Source organism: Trachemys scripta, chromosome 9 (assembly GCF_013100865.1).
Source record: "Trachemys scripta elegans isolate TJP31775 chromosome 9, CAS_Tse_1.0, whole genome shotgun sequence".
Classification (NCBI taxonomy): Eukaryota; Metazoa; Chordata; order Testudines; family Emydidae; genus Trachemys; species Trachemys scripta.
In genome coordinates this window covers 66,923,478-66,941,866 of record NC_048306.1, presented here as the reverse complement: position 1 = coordinate 66,941,866, position 18,389 = coordinate 66,923,478, and the positions used below count along the sequence as shown (strand labels likewise).

The window sequence follows — 18,389 nt, the reverse complement described above, 5'->3', positions numbered from 1 at the left end:
TCCTCCTACATTAATTTTACTTGTAGTTTTTCTTTTATGAGTAAATGCAATTTTTTTTGGTCTCTATTTGTCAACAGTTAACACTACATAGAAAGCCATCCCAGATACTAGATTTCAGGGGCAGAGAGGAAGGAAAGGAAGGTGCTGATGGAGAAGGGTTTAATTGGTTGCTTTAAAAAAACTGAGGAAATACGGAATTCAATTTCTGCATTCAGGTGCTGGTCATTCTGTTCAGAGCACTCTTTTATTTAGAAATATGCCTATACCAATGCCACATTTGATCAGCATCAAGCTGGGTGAAACCCATGGAAAAAAAATCTTAAATTTAAAGATAAATGAGGTGCAAGGAGAAAGTTATGCACCTGTTTATGGCTCTTCATTAACCCAGAGTGCCTTTAATTAGCTAATTAACTACCTAAACTGCAAATATTAAGGCTTATTAGCACACTTAAATCTAAAAAGTTTCTTATACTTTCCAAGGTGCATTTCTCCCCCAAATCCTCAGTGGTGACTTCAAGGAATACCTTTTGTAAATCTGAATGTGGATTTCATTGCTGGTAGGTGAAGTCAGAGATTCATTAATTCTTAAAGAATACAATGTAAAAAGGAAGGACTCAGCCTTAGTAGAAATAAGTATATGGTAAGATTCATCCATTTTGCATATGAATAGCTTCTCTTTCCAGTTAATACCTATTTTGCTACCTACACTATATGATCACTAAAGACTGCTTACATTTGGATAATAACTCCTGAACAGAGAACCTCTATTTACTGGGTTGATTAGTTAAAGTTTTCCTTTGTGCACATTTTTATTCTGTCAGTCATTTTATAATGGAATAAAAGAGTTTTGGGTTTTGTTTCTTATGGGAAATTGGATTTTAAAAAAAAATTTGGACTGAAATAATTTGGCGTGCTGCACGATAGAGCATATACCAGATGTATTTCTTCCAGTATACATTTTTGATGGGTTTAAGTTTGTCTGACTAACCTGAGATTTACATACATGCGTGTGTGTGTGTGTGCACACAATTACTGCATGACAAACAAGACTGAACTCCCTCTAAAAAAATAACAAAGATCTTAACTTGTACATGACTTTTCTATGTAAACAGATAAAGTTTTAAATCTTGATCCCAAAGGCTAATAATACCGAGTGTTTTTTTCTGTTTTTTGTTTTTTGTTTTTTTTAAATTAAGCACCTGAGTAACTTTGGAACCTTTCAATGAGTCTTGGGCTTTTAAGTGATTAAGTCATTTTTGAAAATGGACCTTCTGCTCCTAAGTCATGTAGGTGCTTTTGAAAATGTTACCTAGAGTCAGCAGGAATTTCTTCTAAATATGAGCAATAAACAAGTGAAGCTAATCATTCAAACACATTCTCTAAAAGCTCAACATTCTATATAAAAATATGCTTATTACTATTCTGATAATTTTTTATTGGGTCAACCTCAATGGGGGGGGAGGGGGAGAGAGACAAGCTTTTGAGCTTACACAGAGCTCTTCTTCAGGTCTATCTTGGGGAGAGACCCATGTCTCAAGAAAGTGAATCCTATTTCATCTTGGGTATTCTTTTGCTTACTTTAATTCCTCTGATTGTTTTGTTTGGATATGATATTCTACCACACTACTTGTCCTTAACTGTTGAATAATATTTGCTGCATACAAATATTGGGCAGTTTTCCACGGCGGGTGAAATGACCCCAATACATAGTTTGTATGTCAGTTTGTAAACCATTTAAAATCCCTTTGGGACTAATGGTGCTATTGGAAAAAAACCAAGATGTAACGGAGAAGATAGGTGCACATTGTAGGCTGCGTATTACAGAACAGAATCTGCTTCTTTTCTGTCTTTGTAACTGTATCAGCAATAAATGCATCAATTCTAAAGCTATATTTCTTACACAAATTATTTACTTTGTTTTCAGAGGAAACTCCTTCAGAATTAAATAACAAATTACCTTTAGACTTTTCCTTATATACTGGCCAATGTTTAGGTAGGATAAGATATTATTGCTTTTTAAATCATGGCAGTATATATTGTGAACTGCAGTACTGTTGCAAAATTAAATGTGGCTCTCAAGCGACTGTGTGCCTCTACCATCTCATGTAGCTTTTTGGAGACAGGAACATGTGCATTACAGTCAAGGGGAAACTGAGCTCTGCTGTGATCACTAATGCAAAATGGGTTAGTTTGATGCATTAGGAAATTCCCGATGCTGGCACTGAAGGGTTAAAAGGATAAAAGCCTTCCCATGGTGTATTTTTAGTGTTGTCTGCAGTTGTGATGTGGTCGGTGATGTGATTCCTTATGCCTCAGTGTTATACTGTTCCACGAATGAAAGTCGGCATACATAGTTTTCATATCCTAGTAGATGCAGATGAATTTTGTCCCCTCCCCCCACCCATTCTACTGATCTTTAAACAGTGCACCAAGTCCTGTTTGCCTCACTCCTGCACCTGAAGTAAGTGATCAAGGATATCAAGAGTTGGCTCAGAGTTTTCAGGCAAAAAATCTGGAGGAGATTTTTCATAGATACCACTGGAGGTAGGCTCCAGACTCCCATTGACTCTTAATTGGAGCACCTAATTGCCCTTTATGCCTTTAAAAACCTCCTCCTAATTACAGAATCTCTGCCTCAAAAGTTAATCAAGAGTTTGGTTGTGCCTTTGAGTGACAAGTATTAGGGGTAGCTGTATTAGTCTGTATCCACGAAAACAACAAGGAGTCCGGTGGCATCTTAAAGACATCTGAAGAAGCAGGGCCAGCTCCAGTGTTTTTGCAGCCTCCAGCGGCGGGGGATGGTGGTGGTGGGAAGCTGCAATCGGCGGCACTTCAGCAGCAGCTGTACCGCTGCTACTTCATTCTTCAGCGGCAGGTCCTTCCCTCTGAGAGGGACTGAGGGACCTGCCACCGAATTACCGCCGAAGAGCCAGACATGCCGCCCCTTTCTGTTGGCCACCCCAAGCACCTGCTTGCTGAGCTGGTGCCTGGAGCCGGCCCTGTTAAGAAGTGAGGTTTTTTACCCACAAAAGCTTATGCCTAAATAAATCTGTTAGTCTTTAAGGTGCCACCAGACTCCTCCTTGTTTTTGAGTGACAGTTTCTCTGATTTACATACAGAATGTCACTAATTCTCACTTTGCTAGTTCTTCACACTTTATAATTTGCAATCCCCCAAAACAGTGGCATCTTCCCACTTCTCAACCAAGGTTCATTATTAGCAGATGTTGTAGAAGGTTCTCATAATAATAGGTGCGCTGGAACAATATGTATAATGAGGGTGCTGAGGGCCATTGAACCAGACTTAAACCCTGTATATAAAGGAAACCACTTCAAACCAGGCGGTGCAGCAGCACCTCCAGCACCCCTAATTCCAGCACCTATGTGTATTAGTTAGGGCTTCTCTACACTAACAAGCTATTCTAGTTAACTATACTAGTTAAAGCAGTACAACCCCCTAGAGTGTAAATTCAATTATTAGTAAAAAGGTGCTTTTATGCCAGTATAGCTATTCCCTCCTGTACAGGGAAGAACCATAATGGCGTAAGTCACCATAATGGCATCCACATTAATCCTTCTACAGATATAACTATTTCAATAAAATAAACACACCCAAAAACCATCATGCTCCTAACCAAAATACTTTTACCAATAAAACTGCAAGTATACATCAGACCTTACATTTCCTTACTTTTACAGCTTATACTAAAATACATTTATTACATTGTGTGCTATTATTAAAACTCAAAGCAACCAAGTAAATGCTGTATTGCGATATTCTTGCTAATTTTTGTAAATTACATGTGTTCATTCACTTGCTAAATTTGAGAAATTCAGTAAACCTCAGTGAATCAGCATGTTTTGTGTGAATATTTGCTTGAAGAAAATATTGATTTCACTACAGATGTGTTCATGCACCTTCAGTGCTAGTTTTCCATCAATATTCTAGTGAAAAATGTAGGTGGACAAAACCTTTTGAGGGGAGTAAACTGAGCTCAAATGTGATCATTTGCACCAGAAACCCGATTCTAAGAATTATTGTTTCTGCTTCCTGATGAGCATATGATGTGACCTGTGTCCAAACTTGGATTTAGAATACTGAATAATTACACTGAACCGCTTGAGGAGCAGTTTTCAGACAGTTATTCATAGAAATTTGACAAATTGTTCTGGAATAATGAGTAAAATATTGAGAAGAACCTTAAATTGCCCATGAACAATTTGTGAACAGAAAGAGGCTACATTTGTGAAATAATTATTCTAAGTGAATTATTTCCTCAGCTCCACTCACTAGCATGCCATTTTTTTAAGACTAAGACTCTCTACTGAAATATGTTTCTCGCTGTTAAACTAAGGAGTTGGGGGTTTAAAGGCAATCTGAGATAGGCACAAAGGGCTTTTTCTTTTTTACCCCAAACTCTATCTGAATTTAGAAAAGTCTCTTTCATTATCATGGAACACCAACGGAAATATGCTAAGAATTTTTACTGATTGACTTAGGGTCACTAGTTAAATCTAGACTGGAGACATCCTCTCTTTTTTAAGACATTGTTTTGATCCAGTAAGGTTGGAAGGAAAGGTCAGGCCATATCTCATGGACAACCACCATTTTATTAGGAATTTATTTTTTTTACAATGCATCAAATTTATGTCTTCATAACAACTAATACAATTACTTTATTCATAATTCAGACTATACAATATTTCTTCATATACTATTAATGATGCATTATGTAAGTTGAAAATATTTTCATACACTGAATTTCATATTTAGGAAAGTGCTGCACATCTCTGCTAATTACGGACCAATTACGATAAAGCTTCCTGTTATTACGGATGCCACTAATGACTCCTTAATTAAGGTTTACATTGACATGTGTACTTAACAGAAAAGTTAATGTCATAGTTATGTCATAACCTAACTTAGCTCCACGTACACAAACAGGAAACTACCACACACACAATACTGTTAACTTGCTTAAGGATATTTCCTATCAATGCAATCACTGAATGTCCAGGACATCAACAATTAAATCAAGATTCACATTCACACCAACCTCACCTCACCTCACCTGCCTTTTTACCTAAACACCATAATACCCAACACTCCACCAGGCTCCTCAGCTGCGCAACAAACTCCCTTTCAGTTACATATTTATCAACCAAAGTGCACACATCCAGATTCACAAATGCACTGAAATACACAAGCTTAACCCCAACTTCAGCTACATTCAGATATCTCCCTAGAGGAAAATTTATAATGAGTCATTTGTACATGAAAAAGCATGTGGTCAGAATTCAGGTTGTGCATTTGTGTGTGATTATGAGAAACTGGTTGTGTATATTACGGTTGGTTAGGTACTGGAATTCAAAGGGAGTTTCTTGTGGAGCTGGAGAGTGTGTTTTGGGGGCAAGGTATACACAATGAAGTTGATTTGGGTGGAAATCTTGCTTAACTAACAATTTCCTGGATTTTTAATGATTGTGTTTGATGAGAAATGCATTGGGGAAAGTTTTTAAGTTGAAGTTCACAATGCTTTGTGCATGGGATAACCACAGTGACGAGTGCTGGCACTCCTCCAGGAGTACTAACTATTGGGCTAGTCTACAGCCACCTTCTACTCGGTCAAACTGTTAATCAACAGAAAGTAGCTTATAACCATGGGAGACAGAGCTTCATGGGAGCAGGACCAACAGTATGGAAGTCGCTAGCAGTTAAAATAACCACTTGCCTTTCCGCATTCAGAGTGAAATGCCAATCCACCTTTTTGTCCTACTGTTCCTATAAGAGTACCATTTATGCACTGTCACTGCAATACTATTTCACACACCTAGAGCTGTGTGTATGTTAAAAAATACCTTTTTAAAATATATTTTTACGGAAAAAATCCCAACATTCCCTCTAGTTGGTAGGGAAGGAAGCCAAAAATATGATTTTTTTCCGCCACTCCTCAGAGTGCTTAGATACTAAGGGGATGGGTGCCAGTAAAATAACACAGACAGAAGGACAGTATATCTTTATCCTTACCAGTACAGTGTGCATTCCAGTGTAAAGTCTGCTGAGACACACCAGAGTAGAAAATACAAATGCTGCCATTAGTCCTAACGCAAGTGAGTACTGTAGAAAGAGAGAGAAATGTTACCAGCATTCAGTTAAGTACATATATTGTCTGTCAGTACCTAAAATAAATTATCCAATGGCCATCACCCACATGGTAATCTAGAATCAGAACGCGAGTTCTAATGTTCCAGAGAGCTAATGTGTATCAGAGTTATGCATTCAGATACTCTCAGGCTGAATGTTGGCGGCACTGTATCATGCTGAAAGCTACGTTATTACTTGTAGCCTGTGGAAGGTCTTAAGATTCCATTTTCCCCACTGGAAGGTAGGTCTAATGATGGCATGAATGAGCTATGGACGATATGGCACCTGTAGATTTCTTTTTTCTTAATGTACAATAGAAGATCATCCACAAAATCTAGTAGTTCTTGCACTAAGTGATTATGCATTAGAGAGATTTTTTGAAAAAAAGCAAGGTACAGAGCAGTTGCTCAAGTGATTGCCTGAGAGCGAAATGTGATACCCCTACTGTCTGACACAAACTGTGATCAATAGTTCTCGGGGGTGGGGTGGGGGGGAATCAATGGCTAGCCTAAAACTGTAATCCAGTTATTATAGCAGTCTAACCGTAATATCAAACTTTCTTGTGTCATCTAGGGTTTATATAAGGTTTATTCATTTTATTCTTTCTCAGAATGGCCTTACCAACATGGAATCAACTATTTAAATGGTTTGGTAAAGTATTTTCAGATTATAGAGAGGCGAGAAATCCTTGGTAGAGAACTAGGTTAATGGATTAGTCTTTCACTCCTTCATTCAAATCCTGGCTTAGGTCATCCATGAAAATGAGTCTGATGGCCTCATCTTCACTCCAACAGGACATTTGTCTGTATAACAAAAATCATCACTCGATTGGCACAAGTGACTCAGGAGAGTGCCATGACTAGATGGATGGTATGGGGTGATTGTAGGTCAGGTCAGAAATGCTTTATGCAGAGCTATACGTTTGACAATTTACTGATGTGGCCCCACAGTCACTGTAGTATCCAAGACCCTCCTGTGGAAAGCTTGATCTGTGACTGCACACACTGGTCTGACTCCCTTTAATGCTGTTTTCCCCTCACCCTCCTGAGCCTCAGTGTTACTCCTAAATAGAGTATTCCCAATTTATTCCTTCCTCCTCACACAGTTCCAGGGCTGATGAAGGATTACTAATGAGCAATTGCAGCTCTAGATGACATCAAAGGAATGTACCAGTGGATATTTTCTAATGGAAACAATTTAAAAAATTGTTTTATGGTATATTTTACAGTAAGGACAATACAGCTATTCAGAAGATATAGGTTGCAATATTAGTGCACAAGTTCATATATGGGTGAAAATAAAGAACTGTAATGACTAAGCTAGTATGGATGTGTACTGCTGTCCTCTGCTGGGCAGGGTCAGAACTGCCTAAATGGGTGCCGTGGCCCGGTACTGCTAACAGATAAAGAAGTTTTCCTTTAGTTCAAGTAGTAGGGTTTAGCACAGGGGTGGGCAAAATACGGCCCATGGGCCAGATCCAGCCCATCTAACATTTCTGTCTGGCCTCCTCTGCCCCCTCGCAATCTCCGAGTCTGGGCCACTAAAAGTCCCGTGGTGCAGCGGGGTGCTCAGGCAGGCTGCCTGCCTGCCATGGCCCCACACTGCTCCCGGAAGTGGCTGGCTGCTGCTGGCACGTCTCTGTGTGCCCCTGGCGGGGAGGGAGGCCGCTCTGCCCCACCCCCATCACTGTCCTCACAGCTCTCATTGCCTGGAAACCAGCCAATGGGAGCTGCGGGGGTGGTGCTTGCGGGCTTGGGCAGCACACGGAGATCTGCTGCCCCACTTCCCCCAAGGGGCACGCAGAGACATGCCAGTAGCAGCCGGCCGCAGCCACTTCCTGGAATGATGTGGGGCCACTGCATGCAAGCAGCCTGCCTGAGCCCTGCTACGCCACCAGCCAGGAGCCACCTGTGGTAAGCGCCTCCTGGCCAGAGCCTGCACCTCGCACCCCCTCCTGCACCCCAATCCCCTGCCCCAGGTCAGAACCCCCTCCTGCACCCAAACTCTCTCCCAGACCCTGTGCCCCCTCTTGCACCCAAATCCTCTGCCCAGCCCAGATCCCCCTCCCAGATCCTGCCTCCCCTCCGTTAATATGGTAGAAATGTGCGTGGCCCGTGACAACTTACCAAAATTCATGGAGTGGCCCCCCTGTGAAAATTCTTGCCCGCCCCTGGTTTAGCAGGAGTAAGACCAGAGCTCTAGGCATGCTGTCATTATGAACTCCTGGTAGCCATGTTCTATAGCACAGTGGCAAATGTGAAGTTCTAAGTGGTCCTAAGTTTGTGACAATTTCTTCATTTTTATAGAACAGTAGCACGTGGCCTGTTTTTCTAAGGTGCTGAGCTCGAACACCCCCTTGCAGAACATGGATTTCAGCTTTGCCAATTGGGTTACTATACTAAGATTATGTCCTCAATAGAGCAAGAAGAAAGATGTTGTGCCTCACACTCACATTGATTGTACACCCTCACTATGTACTATTCAAGTGAGTTTCTCTAGTTCTTGTCAATATTTTAAAGGTACATGGTAACAAGAAGAGGAAAATCTACATACAGCCTGACTTGTCAAACCTGACTTCCCCAATGAGTCTTTTTGATGAGGATTCTCTGAGTAGACCACAATAATTGTGAGTGTGCCGTGAACTGGACAGTGTTACTTAGCCATCAGGTCTTGGTAATATTTTCCAATAATACGTTAAAATATTTTATAACAACTATTTAATTTGAAAAGTGCAACAGGACCATTAAAGGGATTACATTTTTAGAGGAATTTCACAAAAATATTTCTTCTGCATCCGACATAATCATTGTCAATGGCAGTAGAGACTTCCTCTGGTGTCCATGGGACTTTGCAGTGCTCCGGGGGGGCGGGGCAGGACTGCGCACTCCGGTGGATCAAAGCAAGTTCGCTATAACGCGGTTTCATCTATAACGCGGTAAGATTTTTTTTGGCTCCCGAGGACAGCGTTCTATCGAGGTAGAGGTGTATTTCAGTGTAACTGTACAATACAAGACATACTTCATACTATGACTGTTTGTGAAGAGTTCCTTCTGAGCGATGCAGTTTAAGTGGTCAGTACTTAGTGAAAACATAGAACATTTCCCTGAACCTTAACACAGTAACAAAGCCCAACAATGACACTGAGCTAGTGCCATCCCAAATGAGTTGGGAAATTTTCTACAACAGTCCTTGTCATATCTAGTAATAACCCATTACAACAGTAGAAGGTAGGAGTGAGTAATGATGGAAGGCTTGGTGGGTAAAAGCATTGGACCTTTTCATGCTCGCTGCATTCAATGGGATCAGATGCATGCTTTTTCCTCCTTACCTTGTTTTGGTTTATTGTTGCAATACAAAATGTGAAGGAAATGGATGTAGCTGCCATGGCATGGGTGGATGGCATTCCATATTCTGCTCTCATTTCCAGCTTCACAACAGGTGGTGAATGAGGACGAGGCCACTTCAGGATGTCCTTAGTGACTTGGCCTATGTACATAACAATCTGGGGGAAACAGAGCACATAATTAGCTAGACCTGTTAAGGCGAGGGAATTCTCACTCCATTCACACAAAGGCCTAATTTCAGTCTCAGCTACATGGGCAACTATTGCAGCATATCATGTAAAATCCACTAGTCTGAGATCAGAATTTATCCCCAGAATAACTAACGAGTACTTCATTATACTCGCACACGAGAGGAACAGCAATTTTACTGCACAGTGTTGTCAGTGGATCAGATCTGGGACCAGAAGGATGTTACTCAGAAGAGGTACAGCATGGATAAGCAAGTCACAGTATGAGACAAATGGCTCCCAACCTCCAGCATCATTTGTTTCCTCACCACTAACACATTATTAAACATTTATTTTAAATGTAAAGGTTTCTCCTCCTCCATTCATAACCACTCGACTCTGAGCAAAGAGGCAGATTAGAGACTTCCTTATTACATATTTTTCAGGCCCAGGAAATTATCATGTTTCATCTTTGAAATATACACTTAATTTTTTTTAAGTTCTCCCTGCAAGGATTAATTCCACCCTGATGTCTGGCATTTTTCAATTCTGCCAGCCCCACAACATGCCATCAAAACACCATCTAGAAGCACCCACAGGCAGTGGTGGGTAAACTGTTTTGACATCTTTGGGTGGACACCGTGGAGAAGCAGGATAGGCAGTTTCTCCTCCTGCCAGACTTCCTGGTAACAAAGTGTTTTCATGCACTGCTTGGACAATTCCAAGTAACTGAGCCACTTTGTAATACCAGAAAGAGTTAGGTCAGGGAACTATTAATATGTTATTAACCACTGAAGCACAGATGTTGTTTGAAATATTTTTATTAATCAAAGGGAAGAAAAAAGTTATCCTCTCAAGCAGTTATTGCTTGTAAGCAGGTAGAGAAACTAAAAGAAAAGATATAGCTGTTGTCAGTGAAGTTCCCCATCTCCCCCTAATGGATAGTACTTGTGATCAGAAAATAAAATAAGTTAACATAGCAGAAGACAAACATAGACTCCAACTTTAGGCTTCAGCTCAACCCATGGTCCTGGATGTGGTGTGTGCTCTTCCCAAAACCAGGATTATAAACCACCACCCTTCAGCCATCTGAGCATCTGTGTAAGAAGGAGAAGCTAAGCAGAAGTTAATTCTTTATTCATTAAGGATCAGTTAGTGCTTCAGCACCCTTTCCCAGTTACAGTGATGGAAACCTGAAGGCCCTGTGCTCTCTGCACCTCTGACTATGAGGTTACTATATAAAATATTGCTTTTGAAACAAGTCTGCTTAGAATGTTAGTATGTCCTTTGCTGCCGGGTATCAGCATTTTTAAAGAATGGAAAACAAACCTTCTTTAGCCTTTTTGCCATGAGGATGGTGCAGCTAGAGATATGCAAAGTAAGTCTCATAAAACAAAATAAAAACTCTACATAAAAATTAGATTCAGCTGTGACGGTCTATCATGGAAACTATTCAATTACCGTATACGATGATTCTTTGTTCTGCCTCTAGCACTGCGTGACGAGAAGTTTTCTTAAAAGCATAATTTTTTTAAACTGGTCTTGGTCATGAAATATTTATAATAGTGCTAAGGTTGTTTTTATTTCATTTTCTATTTCAGAAGTGATTTCTCCTTATAAGGAGAGGCCTTAAGACTCAGGAACCTGCACTCAATCTACTTTTGAAAACAAAATCTGGCCTATACAAGGTAGCTATGAGACCAGACCATTGTGATCAAAATGTCATAACCAAACATCCCCTGAACTTTGGGGAAATAAAGATCTGGGTCCTCTCTCTGTTGGAGGGGACAGACCCTAGTAAAAATGATTCCCTTGAGGTTTTATATCATTTAACCCCTTTGTTGTCTCATGAATTAGTATATATGGCCAATTTAATATCATCAGTATGGCCCTACTGATCTTTTCCATTTCACAGTAGTATTCTGGGAGTGGGTTTTAAACAGTTTGGGCCCCAGACTGTTCACAGCATACAGTGGGTCAAAGAGAGATGAAAATCTTAGTGGATTTCTGTAGTTTAAAATTCTGTGCCATTTCCAAGCAGCGGAGCATTTCCATGAACTGATTAAATTCCAGAACTAAAAGCAAAAATTCTCTCTGATGGGTCGGGAAATGTATTCCACTATTATTATGAAGCTACTGTTTTTGGCATTAGCCTAGAGTTAAGGCAGGGCAAGCCATACTGAGCTGGATTATTATTGAGGTGAAAGCAGAGGTGGGAAGTCTCTTGCAAATGCAATATAATGAATGGAAGTAATTAAGATTCATCTCTAATGTTTTTTAAATGACAGCATAGACTAGAAAACATGTCATTTTAAAATTTAAAAGCTCATACTGCTACCATTATATATTAGGCAGTGGAAGGCATACGCTAAGCCTTTGGGCGTGTGCCTAAGAAGTCAATGTGCCTGTACTGCCTAGAACAGTGTAATGAGGGCAACACTGTATTGAGGGCAAAGATACTGCAAGTCTCCTATAATCCAAGCTTTCTTTAGGAAGGGTGAGGGTGATGTGGGTAAGTCAAGATTGGGCGGGGGGAGGGAAACCTGGAGGCATGGGAGTGGTAGTACCAAGATAAAAATCTAGACAGCAGGGAACTTAATCTTCAATCCTTGACTTGAATCACTTATTTGCAAAGTGTCTCAGAACCTGTGATGGCTGTGGAACAAGTTTAGCATAGCTAGAGATGGCCACAACCATAGATCAAGTAATTTTGGGATTGGGTAAGGTCACAAGATCACAGAAAAGTGTAACAGGTTCCTTTGCGAAGGCTGGGAATTGGCATTTCAGTGGAGGCTCTCCAATTGTAGTTCTTTTTTCACTCTAAATAGAAGACATTTGCTCACACTTCCAGAGGCACCTCAGACTCCACACAAGGACAGCTCTTGTAAGAACTGTAGGTCAGGTTCTGTTCTTGGTTACACTGATATACGTCAGTGAAAGAATTTGGCCAAGAGACAGTCAAGTCTGAAAAATATTCTACAGCAATGACCAGCAAATATAGATGACTGCAGCAAGATAGACACATATGGTTGGTTTTACAATTAAAAAGTATGCACCATAAAAGTAAGCTTTTCATATACTTTCTCAGAGCCTTCCTATGAATTTTCAACATATCTCCCAGTTCTCTTCACAGGAGTGTAGAAAAAATTAGGATGTTGGTGGGGCTGACTATAAAACATTCCTACTGGTCCTGATCTTACCTATGGCAAAACTTTGACAATATCACAAGAATCTTCAGAACTTCTGTAAGTAAAATCCATTCCAACAGACCCTACATGCCTGCAAAACTTTCCATCAACAATCTCTCCTGGAAAATCTACCTACTGGCCCCCACCCGAAAGCTTAGAAAGGAAAAAGGAACAGGCTTTGAAAAGTTGGGTGAGAAGACAAAATTTGTCATTATACAAATATACAGAAAAAGAATTAGCCGGAGCCTCACAGAAAGAAACCTTTGCCCAAGCGAAGTACCGTTTCCCTGCTTTGGTGCTCAATTTTGTTTCTTTCCTGTGTGGCTAGTGTTCAACAGGTAGCTAGGGAACTATGTTTTTGGCTTTAACTGCTTTGCTTCTAAGTTTATTTCTAGGATGCACTCTGTTCCGTTCAATTTCTGAGTGATGCAGATCAATTGCTTTTTTTCCCTGCAGTTCTGGTGGAAAACAACAAACAGGCAATTTCAGCATAAATCATTTTAATTTGCACATTAATAAATGTATTTTGTTTGTCTTGGCGTGTGGAATTTGTCTGAACCTAAAGACTCCTCTTTTCCATTACTGAAGTAAGAAAATCAAGAAACATAATGGATTGTGCAAGACATAATTAACTTGAGGAGACAGTTACAAAGCAATGCATGGGGATTTAAGTTGAGTGATTCATGAAATGTGGTGGGAGGAGCATGGCTAATTCCCTTTACGTTGTTTTGAAAACTTAAGGAAGTGTGTCTAAATACAAGGTACCTCACAGTTTGGGGCTGTTTTGCTTTTGCAGCATAGTGTTTTTAACTCTTTCATTCCTGAATTATTTGCAAGCCAAGTTGGGATGCAAGTTCATAAGGGAAAATGGGACTACTGAGGTTAGTATGGAAACAATAGAGATTGGATATTGGCAGGAGGGAGGGATGAAGAGCAGAAGGAACTCTGAGGCATCTGGGAAGTGAGACGGTAGGATGGAGTCATGTCCAAGATCACAGTGGAAGGACTAAGGCAGCTAACGGTTGGGCCAGGTGCATATTCAGAGGCAGAGGGTTGAGTGAGCAGAGTCAGGCTTTTTTCCCTCCTCTTTATATAGTAAGGCACGCACAGTACCACTTCTCGGCAGTGTCCTTAACTGCCTCCCTCACAGGGGTGTCATGGGGCCTCATTAATGCTTATCTGAATTCATTTCCTCTTTCTGGCACAGATTCCCAACATGACCCTAGCCAGATTACTTTGTCCCACCATGCCTCTGTACAATGGGGGATAACACATCTTTTCTGTCTGAGTTTAGATTGTAGCCTCTTCGAGGCCAGGGCCAACTCTTACTATGTGTTGTACAGTGAGTAGCACAAGGCCCCAATCTATCATACTACCCCTCAAACTCCTACCCCTCCTTCTCCCATATAGATCAGTTAAAGATAGTAAAGAGCTGGATTGAAGAAGAGTATGTTGCAATTACAGCCAAAGAAAGTAGATGGTCTAGCACACCTTGCAGGACTACTGTATTATAGGTAGCTTGTTCCATAGTCAAAGCCCGAAGGGATCACAACAATATCCTAGTTCTGGCTTTCAACAAGTGGCATCATGACTAGAGACATACTTTGCACAGTAGGTGAAATGTCAAATGGTCTGGCATAGATCTTCACTGAAGCTTGAGATTTAGCTTATGACTCCCATAATTCTACAGCTGCAATATTATACTGTTTTATACTATTAGCACTGCATTTGTACATACTGCTGAGAAGGGGGCCTGCTGAGGCTTACAGGAAAGAGAGTGGTTTTCTCCCCCCACCCTCCCTTCCCCTCCCAAGTCAGTTTTTTTTCATGTCCTTTTGTGAAAAGGAGTTCTGCTCTCTCCATGCTGCAGTGCAGGTGTGAAGACACTGAGCATCACATTGCAATCATTTTATTTTCCTGAAGTCAAAGCATGTTCAGAGTGTTCTTACTGAACATTCATTTCTGCTATTTCAAAGCTAAATTTCTTCAAACTAGCGCGTGCACACACACACACACCCGCCAGATTCAGGACTATGCATGTATTAGGTCTGCACTTTTTTAAAATGAAAGCTGTTTGAACTGGGTGCAAGAAATATGAAAAATTACTTAGGTGAAAGTTGTACCCTTTGCTTCCATTCTGCACTGAGAATTCAAATAGTTGAACTAAGTGAGAGGAACACTTGAAAACTTCCCCTGGCCCTGGGGCCCAGAATGTCTGTCGGTGGGCCTGCTTGACAATGAGCAGCAACAACAAAAGGATAGTAACAGCAAGTCATGCATTGACAAATCATCACATCTAGCAGTCCCTACCCCTTCATCCCCAACAGCCACCTGACCAGTGTCAAGAACAGAATGCAACTCCACAGCAATTTGCATTTTTAAATAGTGATAAAGAGTAAATCAGCCTGGATTTGAAATTTGCTTTGCTGTAGTCACATTAAGGTACTCTCCTCATCTACATCTGGGGACTTTCTTATCTGTGAATGTCCCATTACTCCACCATTTGTTGGCTATCCCAACTATGGAGTGCCCTACTGGTCTAATCAACCCTTATGTGATATGATGGGACCCCCAGGAACTCATCTGCAGAACCATGCTGTTAGATTTTTCAGATGGTGGTTTAAACATTGGCCTAATTCTGTCCCATTTGAAATCAATCAAACTCCCATTCACTTTAATGGAAGCAGAGTAGGACAATGATAAGCACTCTTGAAATTCCCCACCCTTAGAATTTAGCAGTGCTCTAGGCTTGCCATTAATGCCATTCCACACATACAAACCTTGGAACTCCCAAGATCCTCTGCTGTTTTAAGAATTGCTACTTTAAAAAAAAAAAAAGACTAGTGCTAGTTCTAACTAGTAACTGGGAGGTCTGTTGCAAAATACTCCCTATCTTTCAAAATTCAGTAATCAAACCCAGTTCAAACACGGATTACGTAACCCATAATGTACTATTAACTTTGACAACTCTTGCTTTGATACACAGTGCCTCAGTGCAATAGAAATGGTATTTTGTCTTCTGTAGAGGTTATAAAGCCCTAGAACTCCCTGTATTACATTGCTTCTAAAATGGGAGACATCACAGTGTTTGCTTGTGGATTGCTGAGTGTGGGTTTCAAGGCCTAGCTCTGTTTTCATATATGTATGTTACGCAAAAAGGCACTTATTTTGAATTTCTGTATAACACCCAACATATCTTCTACACTGTATTAAATATGCATTTTTGGGGGGAAATCCTGCCTTGAAATCACCTCCCCCCCCCTTGATCTAGTGGAGCAGGTACATTGTGTGGCAAGATAGGATGGACCCTTTGTGCACTGCCAGAAAGGAGGCCTGGAGAAGGCTGAGGGATCCATTACTAGACAGAAGTACTGGTCAGTGCTGTGTTTTAAAAGGGGAAACATAATGGCTGAGAGAGCATTGCAGCGCCTTAATTTGCAGTAGCAGCTCTGTCTCCAAAGCTTGAAAGGCAGAGGGTTCCTCCCACCCATGGGTGCCAGAGTTCTCCATTGTGCAGCTGGCTGCTTGACCTTTACATGGGACTAGTTTTACCACTTCTCATAAAGACAATAATGAGTGCACATGTCTTTCCATCATTATTTACTTGTAGGTTTTTGTGTGTTTTCAGCATGTATACCAGTGTTGATATCATTTCAGTCCTGCTTTATATAACCAAAAAAGGAGTTCTCGTGTATTTTAAGTTCCTACTCAACTAAATGATCCTGCATTTTAAATAGTTCTCTCTCATATGTTGCCATATCAGTCATTGCCTTTAACCGTTCTTCCTCTGCAGGATGCATGCAAATTGTATTGACACACATGATATCCGTTAAATACCTCAATGAGTGTGAAGTGCTTTTGAGATCTACTAATTTAAAAAGAAGCTAAATAAGAGCTAGGTATTACACACACTTTGTATATGTGTGTAGGAGTGTGTATATACACACACACACACACACACAAGATATATGGTGTGGGAAGAGATAGGGAGTCTAAGTTCTCATCCCTCATATTGTTACAGTGGTTCCATAGAATCATCACATAAGTCCCACTTGAGTAACTATTGACGGAAAAAAGTCTGATAATACAATAGAGAAAATAATTCGTCTAGACAGTGGCTTGCTACCTTAATATAATAACTGGCACTATTTTTGCTGCAGTTTCTTCTGTGCGAATACATAATTTCCCATTTTACAATATTTGCACAGTATTACCTGGTTTCTTTAGTTGTTTGTTACATTTGCAAACTCTTCGGTGACTACATCTAATCCTAATCATTCTGTTGTGCAGGCCATTATCCTGATATAAAAACAGCAACCTACTTCTAATTGAGGTCTCCAAGAAAATCTACTGTGAGAGCTTTAGTATGTGAGCTAGAAAGGCCCATTGTTCCACAGATGTTTGAAGACTTGGCAGAGCACTTTGATCAGTCTTTTCTATTTTTATACTCTGAAATATTCTTTTGCTGTCTAACAAAGGAGCCAGAATGCATCCATTACATTTTATTTATTTTCAGCTTTCTATTTTGAGTTCTTCTTATCTGATCTATTGATCCATTAATGAAAGTCAAGAGAATATACGTGGGGTCAATGACATTGGTGAATTTTTCCTTGAGGCTTCTACTTACTCTGGCTGCCTGACTTTGAACCTGTGGGTCTGCCTTTCTTTCTAAAGCATTTGTGTAGAAATCCTGCATATCCACTTTCTTTCCTAGATTCACACTCCTATTAGCAATCAGGCTGCTTTTGTTTTAACATGGCTGTTGTATCTAGACAGAAATGACATTAGAGCATCAAACACATTGGAGAGTGAAAATGTAAGGACTGGCATCATTTGCAAGTGATATTTGCTACAAATAAGCTGGCTAGGAGAAGGAAAGGTAGAAAGACAAAACCTGTGAAAGCAGTATTTATTTTTCAGACTTATAAAATGGATGTCTGACTCTAGGTGCACATACAGAGATTAAAACAAAAATCTAGGATGCATTGCTTTACAGATCACACTATCCAGCCTCCTCCCTCAAAAGGCTGAGTAAACAGATGAACCATGCAACCCATACATTTAACTGCTTGATGCACTGAGAGGGAGACCTGAAACTATGGAGAGACTAAGGGAGTATATTCTTTCAGGGGTATATCTGGTTCCCTGTGCCAAGCCCAAGAACAAGGGGTTAGCCTAAGGTTGTAGACCTGTTGTTTTGTGGTACACAGCTATTAGTCTCTGCACTGGCTACTGCCCTCCTCCTCAAAAAGGGAATGGCTGGTGGATCCACTTAGGAGTAGATCCACTGAATCCCCAATCATCCACCATTCCATCAGTCTACCCCATACAGATCTCCAAAGCATGGTGTCCTCATAGACATGTTCTCCATGATGCCTGCATAAACCCTGGCATTCTTTCCCCTGCATGCTCTCCTCTTCCCACCTGCACATCACTCACTCTGCAAATTCCTACATAGGCAGGGATCTCAGTGGCTGCAGATGCAGCAGGATTGGTCCTTCAGTACATTGTGCATAACATAAGATATATTGTAACACTAAAGCAGT

At 40.6% G+C, this 18,389-nt stretch overlaps 1 protein-coding gene across 1 annotated transcript in view; it reads right to left on the bottom strand.

Moving 5' to 3' along the window:
* Positions 1–18,389, bottom strand: part of SGPP2 (sphingosine-1-phosphate phosphatase 2) — a 70,252-nt gene that overhangs the window by 7,336 nt on the left and 44,527 nt on the right. The window contains exons 3-4 of the mRNA XM_034782542.1: positions 9,473–9,646; positions 6,028–6,117 (exon numbers count right to left, since the gene is read on the bottom strand). Of these exons, the coding sequence (XP_034638433.1) occupies positions 6,028–6,117; positions 9,473–9,646 (264 nt within the window). The remainder of the gene's footprint in view (positions 1–6,027; positions 6,118–9,472; positions 9,647–18,389) is intronic.